This window comes from Dendropsophus ebraccatus, chromosome 3 (assembly GCF_027789765.1).
Source record: "Dendropsophus ebraccatus isolate aDenEbr1 chromosome 3, aDenEbr1.pat, whole genome shotgun sequence".
NCBI lineage: Eukaryota > Metazoa > Chordata > Amphibia > Anura > Hylidae > Dendropsophus > Dendropsophus ebraccatus.
The window spans coordinates 12,201,060-12,222,561 of record NC_091456.1 but is presented as its reverse complement, the minus strand read 5'-3'; the positions used below and the strand labels follow the sequence as shown (position 1 = coordinate 12,222,561).

At 43.3% G+C, this 21,502-nt stretch overlaps 1 protein-coding gene across 17 annotated transcripts in view; it reads left to right on the top strand.

Moving 5' to 3' along the window:
* Positions 1 to 21,502, top strand: part of NCOR2 (nuclear receptor corepressor 2) — a 344,534-nt gene that overhangs the window by 215,937 nt on the left and 107,095 nt on the right. For 14 of the 17 annotated variants that reach the window (XM_069960940.1, XM_069960954.1, XM_069960953.1 and 11 more), the window contains exons 15-17: positions 1,069 to 1,175; positions 5,148 to 5,317; positions 11,137 to 11,199. In XM_069960940.1, the coding sequence (XP_069817041.1) occupies positions 1,069 to 1,175; positions 5,148 to 5,317; positions 11,137 to 11,199 (340 nt within the window). The remainder of the gene's footprint in view (positions 1 to 1,068; positions 1,176 to 5,147; positions 5,318 to 11,136; positions 11,200 to 21,502) is intronic. The other 3 variants (XM_069960952.1, XM_069960939.1, XM_069960943.1) reach the window with 2 other exon arrangements.

Here is a 21,502-nt window from a genome sequence, read left to right as displayed (position 1 = left end):
CAGTTCCTGACATGGACAGAGGTGGCAGCAGAGAGCACCGTGTCAGACTGGAGAGAATACACCACTTCCTTTAGGACATACAGCAGCTGATAAGTACTGGAAGACTGGAGATTTTTATATAGAAGTAAATTACAAATCTATAAACTTTAAGAAACCAGTTGATTTGAAAGAAAAAGATTTTCGCCGGAGTACCCCTTAAAGCACCGCTCTTTAAACAATACTGGAACAGAGAAAAGCCTGCACATGTGAATTCAGTCTGTATGTTTTATTACTAGCCAGTATCATATTAGCAGCTGAATAGTCACATTTTCCACTGTATATGAAGCTTTTACTTCCTTCTAATCTTTTTTCGGCTTTGTTCTATAAGAAACCAATCAGACTTCCCAAAAGTAAATGCCCCAAGCATACAGAAATTGGCAACTTACCAAAAACAAAAAGAAAAGAAAAGAAACAAAGGCAGAGAAGTGACCGTATAATTGTTAATAAATCATAAAATCGCCTTTTATTAGTACATTCACAAAAAAATCAAAAAAGACCAATGTAAAAACTTTCATAAAAACTACACAGGTAAAAAAAAATGTGCTATACTGTTTTACATAGGTTATAATATGAGTCTGGCAGAACACAGAGATTGGTAATAAATTTTACCATTCCCATTGGGGAACCCACATTATATATATATATATATATATATATATATATATATATATATATATATATATATATATAATATTATTATTATTATTACTACTATTATTAATATATATATATATATATATATATATATATATATTTTTTTTTTATTTTTATTTTTTTTACTAAATTCTTCTATGGATTTCATGTAATATTGCATTTCCCATTTCCCACATGAAAGACCCTGGTGCTGCTCATTTATCTTATTTAAATAAATTAAGGAATAAATATGCTACTGTTGTCTTTTCCAATTCCTGCTATAGAGGGCGCTATTGAGCTGCAGAAATGTACACAGACACCAGGGCCCTGCTTCTGCCTCTAAACTGGTTGGTTCTTCATGTGTATTCAATCCGACTTTCCTTGTTCTTTCTGTAGCAGCAGATGCCCCGTAGTACCCAGGAAGAGAAAGATGAAAAAGAGAAAGAACCTGAAAAAGAAGAGTTTAAACAAGATGTGGAAAATGACAAAGAGGAGCTTGGGAAGTACGTCTTATTTTATTTTAAGATACATTAGTTGAGATGTTTCTTGTGCATGGAATATACTTTATAGGTACACAGCTAACTGTGCTACATGTACAGCATGGCTGATCAATTTGACCATTGTATAGTTGTTGAATTGAGTAATAGCCAGCTATAATATTTACAATTAAAGGGATTGTTCACCCAAAAGAATCTCCAAAAATCTCCACTCTTCCAGTACTTATCAGCTGCTGTATGTCCTGCAGGAAGTGGTGTATTCTTTCCAGTCTGACACAGTGCTCTCTGCTGCTACCGCTGTCCATGTCAGGAACTGTCCAGAGCAGTAGCAAATCCCCATATAATCACCATTCTCTCCCGCTCGCCAAACTGGAAAGAATAACACTTCCTGCAGGACATACAACAGCTGATAAGTACTGGAAGATTTTTAATAGAAGTAAATTACAGATCTCTGGCACTAGTTGATTTAAAAGAAAACAACATACAAGTTTGTTCAAAGAATAAATATAAATATTTATAAATGTATATTTAAATATTATTTAAAAAGTTATCCTGTGGTGTTTCTATGTTCATCTTTTCACGTCACTAGATGCAGAGTTCCCTTCTTGTGGTGCCTCACTCTATATGGAGACTGTACGTGAAAGCTCTGGTTTCTAGGGAGCAGAGTTACACCATGCAGAGGGTCACACCATGCAGAGGGTCACACCATGCAGAGGGTCACACCATGCAGAGGGTCACACCATGCAGAGGGTCACACCATGTAAAGGGTCACACCATGTAGAGGGTCACACCATGCAGAGGGTCACACCATGCAGAGGGTCACACCATGCAGAGGGTCACACCATGCAGAGGGTCACACCATGCAGAGGGTCACACCATGCAGAGGGTCACACCATTGTAGAGGGTCACACCATGTAAAGGGTCACACCATGTAGAGGGTCACACCATGTAGAGGGTCACACCATGCAGAGGGTCACACCATGCAGAGGGTCACACCACGCAGAGGGTCACACCACGTAGAGGGTCACACCATGTAGAGGGTCACACCATGCAGAGGGTCACACCATGCAGAGGGTCACACCATTGTAGAGGGTCACACCGTGTAGAGGGTCACACCGTGCGGAGGGTCACACCATGCAGAGGGTCACACCATGCAGAGGGTCACACCATGCAGAGGGTCACACCATTGTAGAGGGTCACACCGTGTAGAGGGTCACACCATGTAGAGGGTCACACCATGTAGAGGGTCACACCATGTAGAGGGTCACACCGTGTAGAGGGTCACACCGTGTAGAGGGTCACACCGTGTAGAGGGTCACACCGTGCAGAGGGTCACACAGTGCAGAGGGTCACACAGTGTAGAGGGTCACACAGTGTAGAGGGTCACACAGTGTAGAGGGTCACACAGTGTAGAGGGTCACACAGTGTAGAGGGTCACACAGTGTAGAGGGTCACACCGTGTAGAGGGTCACACCGTGTAGAGGGTCACACCGTGCAGAGGGTCACACCGTGCAGAGGGTCACACCGTGCAGAGGGTCACACAGTGCAGAGGGTCACACAGTGTAGAGGGTCACACAGTGTAGAGGGTCACACCGTGTAGAGGGTCACACCGTGTAGAGGGTCACACCGTGTAGAGGGTCACACCGTGTAGAGGGTCACACCGTGTAGAGGGTCACACCGTGTAGAGGGTCACACCGTGTAGAGGGTCACACATGGTGCCGCTGATGCCCACTTACAAACTAGCGCAGAGAAATTAGATAAAGGGATTTTTTATTTAAATTGCAATTTCCCGTACTTTTTACTGGTTAGTAACATGACAGGTCTTGCTGGGTGAGTGCCTGCATTTTTTTTTGTAAGAAGGTTTGTGCAATAACTCATTTAGACATATTGAGCTTTATTTTGATGATTGCTGCACAATGAAGTCATGGCGGTGTCTCCTGGGCTCGTGTCTTCTGTACTCCCAGCCTCGCTGTATGGCTCCAGTTCATTATAATGGAAGCTTTTTGGCACACACTTTATACTGTACATGGGAGCCTAGGAAACACAATCCTGAGCTCCTCTCCTTTTTGTGGCTGCAGCTCCTTCCCATTGTGCAGCCTGGTAAGCGGCAGATCCATGCTGTTTGATACGCTGCCGGTTTTGTAAGTTTTCCCACCTACCAGGAATGTAGAAGTCTGTAATATTTACTTCAGCCATGAGAGACAGAATCTATAAAAAAAAAAAAAAGAAAATCTCATTGCTTGATTTTTAAATAATTTTTAAACCTTTTTTTCTCTGGACAGTTCCTGACATGGACAGAGGTGGCAGCAGAGAGCACTGTGTCAGACTGGAAAGAATACACGACTAAGGCCCCGTTCACACGTAGCAAAACTAGTGGAATGCCGTTAGCCTCCCTCTCATAATGGGAGTCTATGGGAGGCGCGCGCTGCTGTTCTCACAGCGTCTCTCCGCGCTGAAGAATGAACATGTTCATTCTTCAGCGCGGGGAGAGCAGCAGCGCGCCTCCCATAGACTCCCATTGGGAGAAAGAGGCTAACAGAATTCCGTTAGTTTTGCTACATGTGAACGTAGCCTTACTTCAGGACATGCAGCAGCTGATAAGTACTGACAGACTGGAAACTTTTAAATAAAAATAAATTACAAATCAGTATAACTTTCTGACACCAGTTCATTTGAAAGCAGATATTTTCTTTTTTAACCTGGAGTACCCCTTTAAATTTATGGCACAACCACCGTCTACTTGTCCCGTGTGACTTTAGTTGTTAATAGTGTCATAGTGAACGTTTCAGATGTCATGCAGCTTTTCTGAAAGTGCCCAGCTTCAGCATGTCCGTATAGTACAGTGTGTTTTACATATAGTTTCACAGTGAGGCCGAGAAAGTGACTCATCTCAGTGATGTCTGATTGAACAGGAAGATGGTGTTTTTTTTGTTTTTGTTTTCCCCACAGCAAAGTAGGGACTTTCTGATTTGTAATTTATGGGGGAGATAGATCAAACATGGTGTAAAGTGAGACTGGCTCAGTTGCCCCTAGCAACCAATCAGATTCCACCTTTCATTTTCCAAAGAGTCTGTGAGGAATGAAAGGTGGAATCTGATTGGTTGCTAGGGGCGACTGAGTCAGTCTCACTTTACACCATGTTTGATAAATCTCCCCCATATGTGCCGGCAATTGTTTATTATGGATGATTTATGTATTTTGTGTTTGGGGTCATCTTTAGACCACAACCACACAACGTCACTTTTGGCCATCTTGAAATTATTTTGAAATTAAGGCCGTAATTTGGGAAATAATTGGCCTTTGGGCGTGAAAAGACAACTGTCCACAAAAAGTCTGTTAAACGTCCAACATTTTGTGATTGTGGCCTATAGGAGTACCCCGGCAAAAAAACCCTTTTTTTTTTCTTTTTAATTAACTGGCGTCAGAAAGTTATATAGATTTGTAGTTTACTTCTGTTTAAAAAAATCTCCAGTCTTCCAGTACTTATCGGCTGCTGTATGTCCTGCAGGAAGTGGTATATTCTTTCCAGTTTGACACAGTGCTCTCTACTGCCACCTGTGTCCATGTCAGGAACTGTCCACAGCAGTAGCAAATCCCTATAGAAAACCTCTCCTGCTCTGGACAGTTCCAGACATGGACAGAGGTGGCAGCAGAGAGCACTGTGTCAGACTGGAAAGAATATACCACTTCCTGCAGGACATACAGCAGCTGATAAGTATTGGAAGACTGGAAAGAATACATCTCTTCCTGCAGGACATCCAGCAGTTGATAAGTACTGGAATACTGGAGATTTTTAAATAGAAGTAATTTTTAAATAGATTTCAGCTCGACTTTGCATGTTTTTTTTTTTTGTTAGCCTTTTGGTTCTAATATCACTAAAATGAATTTAAGGTTGATGTATGCAATCTGTTTTCCCATAGAAAGAGTTACAGTGACTTCAACGGAGAAGTAAATGAAATTATAACGTCTTCATTTCAGGGAGAAAACAGAAGACACTTCTGGGGAAGAGAATGATGACAAAGAAGCAGTGACATCCAAAGGGAGAAAAACTTTCAACAGCCAAGGGCGCCGTAAGGGACGTATTACACGCTCCATGGCAAACGAGGCCAATGAAGAGGCCTCCGCACCACAGCAGAACTCCGATTTAGGTAGGTGTGGGTTCATGAGATCTCAGTGTACAGACTATGGCCGCCCCCAGGGCAGAGAGGCCATGTTCTAGAGTCACACCGGCTGCCATCATCACAGCTTATCGATAATCGTTACTTATGATCGTATTTGCGGTCGTTTTTTCTTCGCTATTTCTTTGCTATTGCGTTCGTATCTACTGCGGAGGTGAATAAAAACAATTACATACACTTACCTCCCTGGCTCCAGCGCTGCTGCCTGCATCCCAGTGTTCTGGTCTCCAGCCGCTCCCTGGACTTGAGATGTGACGTCTGTCAGCATCAGAGGCGGGGCCCCGCTACAGCAAGTAGGCCTGCCCACATCACGTCTCAAATTCTGTCTTAGACCAGGAAGCGTCCAGGGGACCAGAGCAGGCGGATGCAGCAGCGCTGATGCCAGGGAGGTAAGTGGATGTCATTGTTTTCACCCATCTTCTCCCTGGTGAATATGGGAAAAAAAGAGTCCCGGCCAGAGTTCCCCTTTAAGCGCCATATAATGTGATTATACTTTAGTTGTGTGTTTCCCACCAGCCACCACCTGAGGGACCATGCTAATCAAAGGATGTCCACATTATATATATATATATAGTAGATCATTATTGCACATGCAGACACATTACTGTGAGCTATATGGCTGTAATATGCACTATAAATGTCCTTGTATAATAAATCTTATAAATGTGGAGAGACATTGAGATGTGTCCTACTGACATTGGGTGCCATGGGACCATGAGGAATAGAGTTCAATGACATAGGTGGGGGTCCCGGGGGTGATATGACAATGTTGAGAATACCCTTTTAAAGTGTCACTGTTGTTTAAATTTTTTTTTTCTTTTGCAGAAATCGACAGTACAGTCGATTTTGAGACACTTTGTAATTGGGTTTATTAGCCGAAAATGCATTTTTATCATGAAAAAGTTCTCCCCTCTATCTTCATTGTTCTCTATGGAGAGGGGAGGAGTGGAGGGAGATGAGGCATCAAAACAGGACAACAAAGAGTTAATTTACAGCTACGTCACCGGGCTATCTCCCCTGAAGTCAGCACTGACCTCTCTGACCTCTGAATAGCAGCTTTCACACAGTTCCTGCTGTGTAATCCTTTGTTCTCTGCTCTCTGCTGGCGACTAATCTCCCTCCTCCTCTCTCCATAGAACAGACAGGGCTCGAGTGATGTAAAAGAGTCGAGATTTCCTGATAATGTGCAGTGAATAAGAGAGAGAAGGGGGGGGGGGAACCTCGGGAAAATCTTTTTGAATGCAGATAATGGCATATTTGCCTAATAAACCCAATTACAAAGTTTCTTGTTTCTGCAAAAAAAAAAAAAAAAAAAAAAGACAGTGACACTTTTTAATTCTTGTCTGTGCTATATGTACTTTATGTCTTGTGTGTTCTACAGATATCACACAGTGCTGCTTTTCCAGGCTAGAGCACTTAAAGCGTACCCTTCACTCGAAAAAAAATTAAGAAATCAACAGGTGTTGTGATCACAAGCAGTTTTGCAATATTGTTTTATGTTTAAATCAATATCATACATAAGGCCAAACTGCAATCCATGCTCCACCGTGCTGATATTTGGTCTTTTCTCTGTTCAAAAAAGAGACCAAACATAGGGGGTCCCCATCCTTTGTGCGCTCACCGGATGAAATAACAGTGCATCCATTTTGATCCGTTTTTCCATTAACTTCCATTATAAAAGAAAACTGATCAGAACGCATCCATTTTTTTAGGGTACACAAAAACATGACTGACAACTTTTTTATTAAAAAAAAAAAATGAAAAAAAAAAAAAACAGATCAAAAGGCATCCTTTTTTTAAACATACACACATTTTGTTTACGTTTAAAAAACAGATGCGTTTTTAAATCCTTTTATTTATAATGGAAGTCAATGGAAGAACGGATCGAAACAAATGCACACAAATACATCCCTTTTTTTAATCCGTTTTTAGCATAAAACGGATGAAAAAATGAGTTGCAAATACACAGTGTAAACTCAATATAGTTAGTAAAAGCTAATAAGGATATCAACTATTGATTTTTACTAGGAGACAATGCACTTTGTTCTGCAACAATTCAGTCAGCATGATGTCACTGTGTGGTTATGGTGCTGTGTCACAGGAGAGCTGACCAAACAATGCAAGCACCCCCAGGATTCTCTGCTACTAAATGTAGAAGCGCAGTAGCTGTACACATGCGCAGAGAAGTGAGACACCTAGTGGCCATATGTATATTTTTGATTTAAACATAAAAAACATTTGAAAAAATTAAGCGAGTATATCGCAAAACTGCTGGCGATCACAACCCCTGTTGATTTCTTATGAAAAAAAAAAAAATTTTTCGTCACCGTGATTCTTTAAAAATAATCCCCTCTTTATCCCATCCGTCAGGCGGGTCGTATTTCTCGCCCTTTCGGTGCGTACTTTTCTACAATTTGGCTTGCACAATTCTCCCAAGATTGATAAGATGGCGCTCATTTACTGTAAAATCTTAAGGCAGAGATGGCGGGCTTCCAGCGGAGGCGATACATAATCAAACACTTGGTACAACGCTGGAGAGGCTATCTCTCTAATAGCCGTCACTGAGGCTTAATCCATCATCATTCATTGGGATGAAAGCACTTAGACAAAATGTTCAGATGCAACCACAACCTGAATATTAAAAGTTTGCAATCTGTGTAATTGGTGAGCTCTGCTCCGTCCTGGAAGTTTGGGGCGGAGGAGAGGAATGGGTTAAGCCGAATCCCTCCAGTAGACTGGCACAGATCGTTCTCTTAATTGCAGCTGGTTTGCTGTGTATCCGTGTGACCTCTGTGCCTGTGCGCTCCGTGTGCGTGCAGCCCGAGCGCAGACATGCACATTGTGCACACACCATTGGCTTCGGATTGTTGATCCCTGTGTAATACTTCTCTCTCTTTCACACCTTAACACAATCCGTCCTACATAATGATCACACTTCTGTCGCCGCATTTAGAAAGGTGAAGGCTGGATTTATTGACGTGGCGTAGATTGCAACACTGGGATGTATGGAATAGATAGGCGGATAATTCATACCCTGTTACTAGCCTTTTGTAATGCCTCTAGTGATAGAATGTTTGCTGTATTATTATAAATCAGCTGGTGTCAGAAAGTTATATAGACTTCTATTTAAAAATCTCAAGTGATCCAGTACTTATCAGCTGCTGTATGTCCTGCAGGAAGTGGTGTATTCTTTACAGTCTGACACAGTGCTCTCCGCTGCCACCTCTGTCTGTGTCAGGAACTGTCCAGAGCAGGAGAGGTTTTCTATGAGGATTTGCTGCTGCTCTGGACAGTTCCTGACATGGACAGAGGTGGCAGCAGAGAGCACTGTGTCAGACTGGAGAGAATACACCACTTCCGGCAGGACATATAGCAGCTGATAAGTACTGGAAGACTTTAGATTTTTTTTAAATAGAAGTAAATTATAAATCTGTATAACTTCCTGACACCAATTGATTTAAAAAAAAAAAAAATCCCCCCCCCAGAGTACCCCATTAAACCCCCCCCCCCAAGAAAAAAACTAAAAAATAATGGCCATTATTTGCTGTTAAATGACAAACATCCAATAAAAACGTCCATCATTTTGTTAGTGTGTGAACATAGCCTTAGCCTACTTTATCACGTTCAGTGGTTTTTCAGGTCTGTATATGATGTCTGATCCACAAAACAAATTTAAAACTCTCAACTATTCCAGCACTTTTGAGCTGCTGTCTGCTGCCACCTTTGACCAGAACAGGAGAGGTTTTCTGTCAGTTTCTGACATGGAAAGAGGTGGCAGCAGAGAGCACTGTGCCAGACTGGAAAGAATACACCACTTCCTGCAGAACATACAGCAGCTGATAAGTACTGAAAGACTTGAGGGTTTTAAATAGAGGTAAATTACAAATCTCTAAAACATTCTGACACCAGCTCATTTGGAAAGATTTTTTTTTCCCCTCCGGAGTACCCCTTTTAAACTAGAAGGAAACGGAGTGAAGTAATATATGGATCAGACTACACACTATGATTTATTGCAGTCAGTAACCATGTAGATTAATTTGTTTGCTTCCAACAGTGCAAATAACCCATATAAAAATATAATAAAGTCCAAATACGTGTCTAATCTGGAGACCCGACCCCCAGGGTATATATCAACCCTGTGGCCAATGTTCTACAGGAATCACCGAAAGTAGGGCCACCCTTAGAATAACAATAACCATATAACCCTGATTATAAATGCACATGCCGAGAAACCTGCCCTATGATAGGCTAATCTTCAAGTAAGTCAACAAAAAATATGTTTTTATCTGTTCTTCACATTCCTTCCATACTTGTTATTATTTATTCAGTCCCCCTTCTCTAGTTCTCAGCTGCTGCTTTCTGCTGAAGAAACAAAAATCTGTGTTAGCTTTTTTTCTCCTTCTCCCCCCCCCTCCCTTTTGAGACGGCTGATGTAAAAAAGTCCCTGGCAGGCTTTATCTGCAACTTTGTAGCTTTGTAATGCTGGGAGTTGTTCTGAGGTTAACTTAGTAATGAACTCACTGCTATTAACCCTACCAGCATTACAGAGAAGCTACAATGTTGCAGATACAGCCAGTAAGGGACTGGTTTACATCAGCTGTCTAAGAAAGGGAGGGGGGAGACAGAGGAAAATGTTCACACACAGATTTTTGTGTCTTCAGCAGAAAGCAGCAGCTCAGAACTGGGGGAAGGAGACTGAATAGATAATAACAAGTATGGAAGGAATTGTTAGTCTCACCAACATATTAAAAAAGTTATGTTTGAGTGGAATACCCCTTTAACTTAAAAAAAATATACCAAAACTAGGACCTTCTTTAAACTTCTCTCTTATACAAGGCTCCTGCCATTCCCTTTAATCCGGTTTACTGAGAACTGTATGTATTTCGTAGATCCACCTGATCAGTGACTACTTTTTAATAGAATGTTCTATTCATGACTAATTAATGAATCCAGCAGGAAGCCATCTGTTGCTGTGTTAGACTTTATACTGGCTCCGCAGCGGCCGTGGTGGTGGCGGCGGCTTCAGCGTTGCTGTGCGGCTGTGGGTGCCGGCTTTCTCCTCCATCGCACAGTACGGCAGACATACGCTGCTGGTGTCCTATCCCTTACCATCTTGTGGCTGTGGGGAATCTCATGAAGGAGAATTACTTGTGATGTGCCTACGAGAGGTGCCAACCGAAATCCTGTGCGGTGAACTGTGAGCGATGCGCCTTCACGTCCCCCAAAGGGCCAGGCCTAATAGTTGTCAGAGGTTTTGCAGCCGCGGTCTCTCTGCATGAAGAGCACTGCTATTTTTAATTGTCTCTACAACTTTCCCCCCTTCCCGTCCCATGTTTGTCCTTTATGTGAACTGTTCATGTTTTATCCTAGTCCAATCAGTGCCGTACTTTAAGTGCCCGCAGCCCATTGCTCTCTCTTTCATGGGCCATTAGAAGTGGAATGGTAGCGAAATGTTTTCAGCCTGAGAAACTGAATTTCTACAATGCACACTGGCAAGAGCATCTCGTACTTGAAGCCCCCGGATCTCATTGTGTAGTTAATACTTGACCTGGGACTGCTGCCCCTGTATCTTATACCGAGGCATGCTCCACCTACGTCGGGAGCAATGGCTGGAAATCTAGATACCTATTACAGCTGACTACGTAGCATGTCCCTCCGGCATTCAGTGGGTACGGTGCTGAGTCGGTCTTGTAGCATGTAAAGGTATAAGACAAGTGGCAAAACCGTGCGCTCCTTGGGTTTTTTCTGCTTTGGTTAACGCCGATCTTTTTCCCATTGTGTATTTGCAGCAGCTATGGAAATGAATGAAAGCTCGCGGTGGACTGAAGAGGAAATGGAAACTGCTAAGAAAGGTAAGAGAGTAGCGTCTTGTAGCAGAAGTAGGGTCTATACCTGCCGTAACGCCAGCATGTCATGGCTTTTTGTTAGGTATTGGATTGGTGCTTTAAAAGTTGCCTGTATGTATACATTAGAATCAGAGATTCTCGGCACTCACCAAATCAAGTTATGTTTATTTATTGAGTGCATATAACACACATGTATTGTACTGCTTTGAAAGTTGCCTGTATGTATACATTAGAATCAGAAATTCTCGGCACTCACCAAATCAAGTTATATTTATTTATTGAGTGCATATAACACACATGTATTGTACTGCTTTGAAAGTTGCCTGTATGTATACATTAGAATCAGAAATTCTCGGCACTCACCAAATCAAGTCATACTTATTTATTTAGTGCATATAACACACTGGTAACACACATATATTGTTCTGTTGAAAGTTTCTTGTATGTATACATTAGAATCAGAAATTCTCAGCACTCACCAAATCAAGTCATGCTTATTTATTCAGTACATCTAATGGTCCTTTTACACGGAGCGATAATTCGCCTAATCGAACGATTACCGATTTCAAAGTAACAATGTTTTTTATAACGATCCGTGTTTAGACAGAACGATATATCGTTTGTAAAAAAAATCGTTACTGCGATCGTTTTAGGATCGCATGAGCCCATCTCACACATAGGGTAAATCGTTGAAAGATTGTTTACACAAAGCGATCTGCGAATTTTCAGTAAGCGACCAACAATGATTTGAAAACTTGTTGAAAGATCACGATGAATGATTTATCGTTTGCCACTCGATCGTTCGCTGTGTTTACACGAGCCGATTATCGCTCAAATCCGATCGTTATTGCGAAAATTCAAACGATAATCGTTCCGTGTAAATGCACCATAACACACAGGTACATGCATATGTATGCATTAGAATCAGAAAGTCCCGACACTCACCAAATCAAGTTATATTTATTTATTGAGTGCATATAACACACATGTATTGTACTGCTTTGAAAGTTGCCTGTATGTATACATTAGAATCAGAAATTCTCGGCACTCACCAAATCAAGTCATACTTATTTATTTAGTGCATATAACACACTGGTAACACACATATATTGTTCTGTTGAAAGTTGCCTGTATGTATACATTAGAATCAGAAATTCTCGGCACTCACCAAATCAAGTCATGCTTATTTATTCAGTGCCTATAACACACTGGTAATACACAGGTAACACACATATATTGTTCTGCTGAAAGTTTCTTGTATGTATACATTAGAATCAGAAATTCTCGGCACTCACCAAATCAAGTCATGCTTATTTATTCAGTACATCTAATGGTCCTTTTACACGGAGCGATAATTCGCCTAATCGAACGATTACCGATTTCAAAGTAACAATGTTTTTTATAACGATCCGTGTTTAGACAGAACGATATATCGTTTGTAAAAAAAATCGTTACTGCGATCGTTTTAGGATCGCATGAGCCCATCTCACACATAGGGTAAATCGTTGAAAGATTGTTTACACAAAGCGATCTGCGAATTTTCAGTAAGCGACCAACAATGATTTGAAAACTTGTTGAAAGATCACGATGAATGATTTATCGTTTGTCATTCGATCATTCGTTGTGTTTACACGAGCCAATTATCGCTCAAATCCGATAGTTTTTGCGAAAATTCAAACGGTAATCGTTCTGTGTAAATGCACCATAACACACAGGTACATGCATATGTATACATTAGAATCAGAAAGTCCCGACACTCACCAAATCAAGTCATACTTATTTATTCAGTGCATATAACACACAGGTAACAAAAGTTGCCTGTATGTATACATTACAATTCGAAATTCTCGGCACTTGCCAAGTCAAGTCGTGCTTATTTATTCAGTGCCTATAACACACTGGTAATACACAGGTAACACACATATATTGTTCTGTTGAAAGTTTCCTGTATGTATACATTAGAATCAGAAATTCTCAGCACTCACCAAATCAACTCATGCTTATTTATTCAGTGCATATAACCCACAGGTACACGTAGGATGCGTTTCGGCACATATAGCCTTCATCAGCTCCACTGATGAAGGCTATATGAGCCGAAACACATCCTCCATGTACCTCTGAATAAATAAGCATGACTTGATTTGGTGAGTGCCGAGATTTTCCGATTCTAATCATCTGGGATTTAGCCTACCACGAGCACCACTGCCATACAGAGTGCCGTCCCCACTACATACTGTTTGTATACATTGTATGGGCAGGGTAAGGCCTTACTAATCGCACCCGCTCCAGTATCGGATCAGGCTCCTTTGTGTATGGGTTATACCTGTTTCCTTCCCTAGCAGTCAGACAGCTAGAAGACATGTATATTGGGTATATTTCACCACCTTGGATTTTGGAATTATACGAATGATCGGCTTAGTTTGTACCTGGCGCTATGGCTGGACTTTTTTACCCGCTTTGTCTTTTACAAAAGAACGTCTTTGTTCCGTTGATATTTAGCCGGCGAACGCTTGTGCGATCCTTTTCTATACCGATTGCTTTCTTTCAGTATGAAGAATGTTATTAGCAGATCAAGGTTGGATTGTGTACTCTTTTTTTTCCCCGCCGCTCACAATATAACAGAAAGCCTTTCACTGGCGGTTTCAAGGTTTTATGGCAGAATAGCGTTTGGGAAACGAGTTTTTCCAGAGACGTCGCTCGTCTTCTGTGGAGCTGGAAATAAATAATGGATGACTCTACCAAATTTGTCTTGTCTGCATTGGTTTCAGGAAATCCACGCATGCCTTGAAACTGAATATTTCATGAGGATTTTAAATGTAACACCAAGCAGAGCGGAGTGTTGTAACCGATCTCCCTCCCACGCTCTGGACGTATGGAAGCGGCTTTATTCTCTGCCATATGTTGCTGGCATTCGCTCACTTAGCAAGGGTTAATACGCTGTGGCTTTGGCAGGTGTCATCACTGACAGGTTGCGGATGGAGATGTCAGTGTCGGAGCCGCATTGATTTTCATGTCATACCGAGGCCCGGGGGGGGGGGGTTGGAATTTGTGTTTGTGTGCGACATAATGGCCTGTTGTGAATGGTCAGGTAACATGGCAGGGCCTATTATCTACCTCCTCTCCTGGTTTTCTTTATTGATTTGACCCAGTTTTATTTTATCATATATATATATATATATATAATGTGTATAATCTGTAAGGCTGTGTTCACATACTGTCCGACTACTTTTGGACCACCCTGTATATAATATGTCTAAAAGTAGCAGGACAGTATGTGTAAGGCTGGGTTCACACTATGTTTTTGCAATCAGTTTTTTTTATCCGTTTTTTTCCCAATCAAAATGGATGCATGTGTGTGCATCCGTTTTTTTCCTTTGAATTCCATTATAAATGAAATCAAAAATGGATCAAAATGGATTTTTTTTTTTTTAACGTACACAAAAACAACCTCATTTTTGTGTCCGTTGAAAAAAAACGGATCCATTTTGAGACTTTTTTTTTTTATAATGAAATTCAATGGAAAAACTGATACACGCACATGCATCCGTTTTCTCCCTCAGTTTTGTTTTTTTTTTGCAAAAAAACGCATGAAAAAAACATAGTGTGAACCCAGCCTAAGGGTTATAAAGGGGCAGATTTATCAAACATGGTGTAAAGTAAAACTTGCTCAGTTGCCCCTAACAACCAATCAGATTCCACCTTTCATTCCTTACACACTCTTTGGAAAATTAATGGTGGAATCTGATTGGTTGCTAGGGGCAACTAAGACAACTAATTTGCACCATGTTTGATAAATCTCCTCCTTCATACATACTCCTCCTATTACACATACTACCCACCTACTTTTGGACCCTGTGTATTTATAATCTGTAAGGCTTAGTTCACACACTGTTTTTGTAATCCGTTTTTTTTTTTCCCCCATCCATTTTTGTCAGTTTTTCCAGTGACTTTCATTATTATTAAAAAAAAAAAAAAAAAAAAAAAAAAAAACAGATCAAAAAGCTTCCTTTTTTTAATGTACAGAAAAGTAAGGTCAGCTACCTTTTTTGTATGTTTAAAAAAAAAAGTCAATGGAAAAGCGGATCAAAACGAATGCACACAAATGCATCAGTTTTCCCCCCCGCAAAAACGGATTGCAAAGACGTAGTGTAAACCCAGCCTTTGGATTTTGCAATCCGTTTTTTGCAAAAAAAAAAACCCAAAAACAGATGCATTTGTGTGCGTTTTTTTCCATTGACTTTCATTATAAAAAAAATAAAAACGGATCAAAGTGCATCCGTTTTTTTTTTGCGTATACAAAAAACATGGTCGACCACATTTTTGTGTAAGCTAAAAAATCAGATGCGTTTTGATCCATTTTTTTTATAATTGAAAAATGGATCAAAGCTGATGCGCACAAATGCAGATGTTTTTTTCATCCGTTTTTTTGCAAAAAAAAAAAAAAAAAAAAAGGATTGCAATAACGCAGTGTGAACCCAGCCTAATTAAGATTCTATCTCCTCCACCAGCTTTATTGCATTGACTGGTACACGCTTCCTGCCTTGTTTAGCCATGGGCGAATATCTGGCAACCTTGTCTGTTTTCATGGGCTGTGACATAGATCTGTTGTACACTGTCTGCATGTGATACAATTATATGGAGAGAGAATAGTCATGTCCTCACCGCAGGCAGCAAGTACGCTATAAGCCGTGATGATATCATGGGTAAGTATTAAAGTTATCACCAGCAGAATAGCAAGGTCTCTTATAGATTTAGACTCTTATTTACTAGTAGACGTCCTTTTACAATGAAAACTACTTAGGCTCCTATTACACAGTAATATTATCATGCCAAAAATCGTTTATATTGTTCAAATTTTATCTATAATCTTAAGGTCCTGATACATTTTAGACTTTGAACGTCCGAACCTGCTGGTTGTGTTGGATTTGGCCGTCAATATAAAGTGTATGGGAAAGTCTAGAACCAGATGATGTCGGTGGTGATAGGGGTCGGCTGTGATTTTCCATTTCCTCTGTTCAGTCAGAGGTAAGCCGCAGCAAGAGCGCTCTCGATATGGCTTAAAGGGAACCTGTCACCCAGGACGCGGGCACAGAGCCCGCCCGACCCCTCAGTGCAGCCCCGGATACTTACCCTTTCTTGTAAGTCCCACTCCTGTAACCGGTCTCGGGAGGAAGATATCCCCGTTGGAAGCGGTGTGCGTGCTGCTGAGATGAGTCATTCTCTATGGGCATAGGACTCATCTCTGCTGATCAGCATACAGCGCGTGCTCAGCTTCGGGCGCCGAGATCTCCGTCCTGGGACCGGGTCCAGGAGCGGGACTTACAGGAAAGGGCGAGTATCTGGGGCTGCATTGGGGGCTCCGGCGGGCTCTGCTCCCGGGTGACTGGTTCCCTTTAAATTACTTTCATTTAAAAATCCCAACCCTTTCAGCATGTATCAGCTGCTCTATGCCCTGCAGGAAATGGTGTATTCTGACACAGCACTCTCTGCTGCCACCTCTGTCCATGTCAGGAACTGTCCAGAGCAGGAGAGGTTTTCTATAGGGATTTGTTGCTGCTTTGGACAGTTCCTGACATGGACAGAGGTGGCAGCAGAGAGCACTGTGTCAGACTGCAGAGAATACACCACTTCCTGCATTACATACAGCAGCTGATAAGTACTGGGAGACTGGAGATTTTTAAATAGAAGTCTTTTTGTTGTTGCCGGAGTTCCCCTTTAAAGGGCATTTGCTTAGACAGTGACAGCAGAGATGGGGAGAGGCCACCATGCTGTTTCTCAAATGCAACATGAATTGTTTTTAAACGTGTATAAATATGAGATCAAAGTGTGACGCATCAGGAATATACACATTACAACTCCTATAGATTAATAACAAAACCAGTAACTGAAGACGTCTCGTTTCTAGAGATGAGTGACCCTGGAGCATGCTGGAGTCCATCCGAACCCGAACTTTCGGCATTTGATTAGCGGTGGCTGCTGAACTTGGATAAAGCCCTAAGGCTATGTCGAAATTATGGACAGGGCCGATTCTGGGGTTTCTGCCGCCTGAGGCAAACCTCAGGCGGCCGCCCCCTGACAACCCCCCCCCCCCCCCCCCCGCCGCCGTAACCGGATCACCTGCGCCGGCACCCCCCGCACCGCCCCCGCGGCATCGCGGCCCCCGCTGACCACGGGCACTCACGACTCGCTGGAGGGCGATAACAGCTGCTGACTGACGGCGCGGGACAGCGGTAAGCGTTGGCGGCGGGACCGGACAGCTGCGGCAGGACAGGTGAGCGGCTGCAGGCGCAGGGCTGCTGTCTGCCGCCCCCTGCAGGGGCGCAGAATCTACCGCCTGAGGCGGAATAATCATTCCGCCTCATGGCAGAAACGGCCCTGATCATGGATATAGTCATTGGCTGTATCCATGTTTTCCAGACAACCTTAGAGCTTTATCCAAGTTCTGCAGCCCCCGCTAATCAAATACCGAACGTTCGGGTTCGGATCGACTCGAACCCGAACCCGGTTCGCTCATCTCTACTCGTTTCTTTTGTAGATGAATTTAGAGAATTTAGGAAATCAATATTTTCACTATTTTTTTTATAGCTATTTCACTTCCATGTAGAACAAATCTGTGTGTTTTATGCTTTTACCTAAAGTCCCAGCGTCTACGGATGAGTGACGCTATCCGCGCCTATCCAACCCGCCTTCCAGTCACTGTAAATCGTGAGCGCGTCCGCTCTGATTCTTCCCAGAGTATACCAGCTCCCTCCATATAGCATCATGTCTTCTAGAGAGCAGATGACTTGTGATATGTGATGAGTAACACCGCACCTCCGAGGAGGCGGCCGTCTGCTGAAGGGATCTTACACTTGGCAGTCCGTCCCCTAGACAAACACCCTGATGTGTAGAATAAACAGTGATGGCTCACAGGAAAGTGCTGCTGCCTTCTATTAGACGCCAAACTAAACTCTGCCAGGTGGAAATCTAACCTGGTCCCTTTTCCGTCCTATTGTCTTCATTAGGAATCTATAGCATAGTTTATACAGTATGTTTTTTTTTTTTTTTCTGGCCCCGTTCCCACTGAGGAAAGGTAGCGGAATTCCGCGACGTAATTGTCCGCCACGGAATGCCGTTAGCCTCCCGCTCATAATGGGAGTCTATGGGAGGCGCGCGCTCCTGCTCTGTACGCGCTGAAGAATGAACATGTTCATTCTTCAGCGCGGACAGGGCAGGAGCGCGCGCCTCCCATAGACTCCCATTATGAGCGGGAGGCTAACGATATTCCGCAGCGGACAATTCTGTCGCGGAATTCCGCTACCTTTCCTCAGTGGGGGCGGGGCCTAATAAGTCAAGTGCATAAGATATAATAATCACTGCTTATTGCATGTATGCAATGGAAATCTTCTTGGTCCAAACTCATTTTATAAATAAGAAATCTTTAGAGCAGTTTTTTATTGTGTGTATGATGGGGGAGTATAAACAGTAAGGCCCTATTACACAAAGCAATTATCGGCCGTTACGGCTAATAATCGTTTTGTGTAATAGAAGACAAAGATCAGCCGAAATGCACAATGTCTGCTTATCGTTCTGTTTCAACAGGCTGAAACGGCAACGATCAGCTGCCGTTGCACCATTGCCACCATATGGGCTGCCCGGACGATCTGATCCCCACAGCTCCCGCGGCTCTTACCCGCACCTCCTCGCTCGCTGTCGGTGTGTGTAATAGCAAGTAAGAACTGACCTGACAGGTCAGCGCTCGCTTGCTCTCCACATCGCCCCGTGTAGTAGGGGCTTAAAGGAGAAGTCCGGTGAAAATCTTTATTAACGTATTGTATTGCCCCCCAAAAGTTATACAAATCACCAATATACCCTTATTATAAAGTGCTTTTTTCCTGCACTTACTACTGCAGCAGGTCTTCACGTCCTAGATAACCTGGTGATGTCACTTCCTGGATAACCTGGTGATGTCACTTCCTGGATAGCATGGTGATGTCACTTCCTGGATAACATGGTGATGATATCACTTCCTGGATAACATGGTTATGATATCACTTCCTAGATAACATGGTGATGTCACTTCCTGGATAACATGGTGATGTCACGACCTGGATAACATGGTGATGTCACGACCTGGATAACATGGTGATGTCACTTCCTGGATAACATGGTGATGTCACGACCTGGATAACATGGTGATGTCACGACCTGGATAACATGGTGATGTCACGACCTGACTCCCAGAGCTGTGCGGTCTGTGGCTGCTGGAGAGGATGATGGCAGGGGGACACTGAGGGACAAGGGCACTGGAGGGACACTGAGCATTCCTCTGCCATCATCTTCTCCAGCAGCCACAGCCCGCACAGCTCTGGGAGTCGGGTCGTGACATCACCATGTTATCCAGGAAGTGACATCACCATGTTCTCCAGGAAGTGACATTGCCATGTTATCCAGGAAGTGACATTGCCATGTTATCCAGGAAGTGACATTGCCATGTTATCCAGGAAGTGACATCGCCATGTTATCCAGGAAGTGACATCACCATGTTATCCAGGAAGTGACATCACCATGTTATCCAGGAAGTGAAGCCTTGATGCAGTAATAGGTGCAGGGAAAAAAGCACTTTATAATAAGTGTATATTGGTGATTTCTATAACTTTTGGGGGGCATTACAATACTTTAATAAAAATTTTGGCCGGACTTTTCCTTTAAGTCCTGTATACGTACCCATCCCTGTGCACCTGCAGCACAGCATTACCGCTCCAGGACCCTGCCTGACTCCTCCAGCTCCTGCTGCTGCAATGGTATGACCAAGCTGATGGATTGCCTCTCCAGCCAGTCAGTGTGCAGCGGCACATCACCAGGTGTTTTAAAATCGTTAACAGCGACGGAGAGCTGGCCGCAGGCGGAACCCGGCGGCATTGGAGGGCAATTTGAAGATTTTGTCACTTTTTCAGTGCTATCAATAGTACTATCATATGGTTTGAGCCTAAAACTCATACAAGGCTTGCCACTAAATGATTTTGGTGGAAGGACTGCTTCAGTACTCCCAGTATGGCTTCCATCTGAGGATGCCATTCTGTCTGATGTAATTAGTAGCAAAATAATCCATATGCTACTTTAAAGGAGTACTCCAGCGATTTGTTTTTTAATGAGCTTGTGTCAGAAAGTTATACAGATTTTTAATTCACTTCTCTTTAGAAATCGCCAGTCTACCAGTACTTATCAGCTGCTGTATGTCCTGCAGGAAGTTTTGAATTGTTACCAGTCTGATACAGTGCTCTCTGCTGCCACCTCTGTCCATGTCAGGAACTGTCCAGAGGAGAGGTTTTCTATGAGGATTTGCTACTGCTCTGGACGGAGGTGGCAGCAGAGAGCACTGCGTCAGAGTAGAAAGAATACACCACTTCCTGCAGGACATACAGCAGCTCATAAGTACTGGAAAACTTGAGATTTTTAAATAGAAGTAAATTACAAATCTCTATACCTTTCTTGACACCATATGATTTGAAAGAACAAAAATTTCCGCCAGAGTGCCCTATTGATGGCCTAGTGTCACAGCTCCATCAATCAGGGAGGGCGCCAGGCGTAGGACCCCAGTGATCTGTAGTTTATGGCCGGTCCTGAGCATAATAAAGTCCCAGACCCCCTGTTAAGTGGCGTGCACAGTGTGCTGATGGGTGTGCTCAGTCCCTGAGAGGGATCGGCGTGCTCAGTCCCTGAGAGGGATCGGCGTGCTCAGTGCCTGAGAGGGATCGGCGTGCTCAGTCCCTGAGAGGGATCGGCGTGCTCAGTCCCTGAGAGGGATCGGCGTGCTCAGTCCCTGAGAGGGATCGGCGTGCTCAGTCCCTGAGAGGGATCGGCGTGCTCAGTCCCTGAGAGGGATCGGCGTGCTCAGTCCCTGAGAGTGATCGGCGTGCTCAGTCCCTGAGAGGGATCGGCGTGCTCAGTCCCTGAGAGGGATCGGCGTTCTCAGTCCCTGAGAGGGATCGGCGTTCTCAGTCCCTGAGAGGGATCGGCGTGCTCAGTCCCTGAGAGGGATCGGCGTGCTCAGTCCCTGAGAGGGATCGGCGTGCTCAGTCCCTGAGAGGGATCGGCGTGCTCAGTCCCTGAGAGGGATCGGCGTGCTCAGTCCCTGAGAGGGATCGGCGTGCTCAGTCCCTGAGAGGGATCGGCGTGCTCAGTCCCTGAGAGGGATCGGCGTGCTCAGTCCCTGAGAGGGATCGGCGTGCTCAGTCCCTGAGAGGGATCGGCGTGCTCAGTCCCTGAGAGGGATTAGTGCGTTCAGAGGATGAACGGCTGTTAGTTGGGAGCGTTCTGGCAGATCACA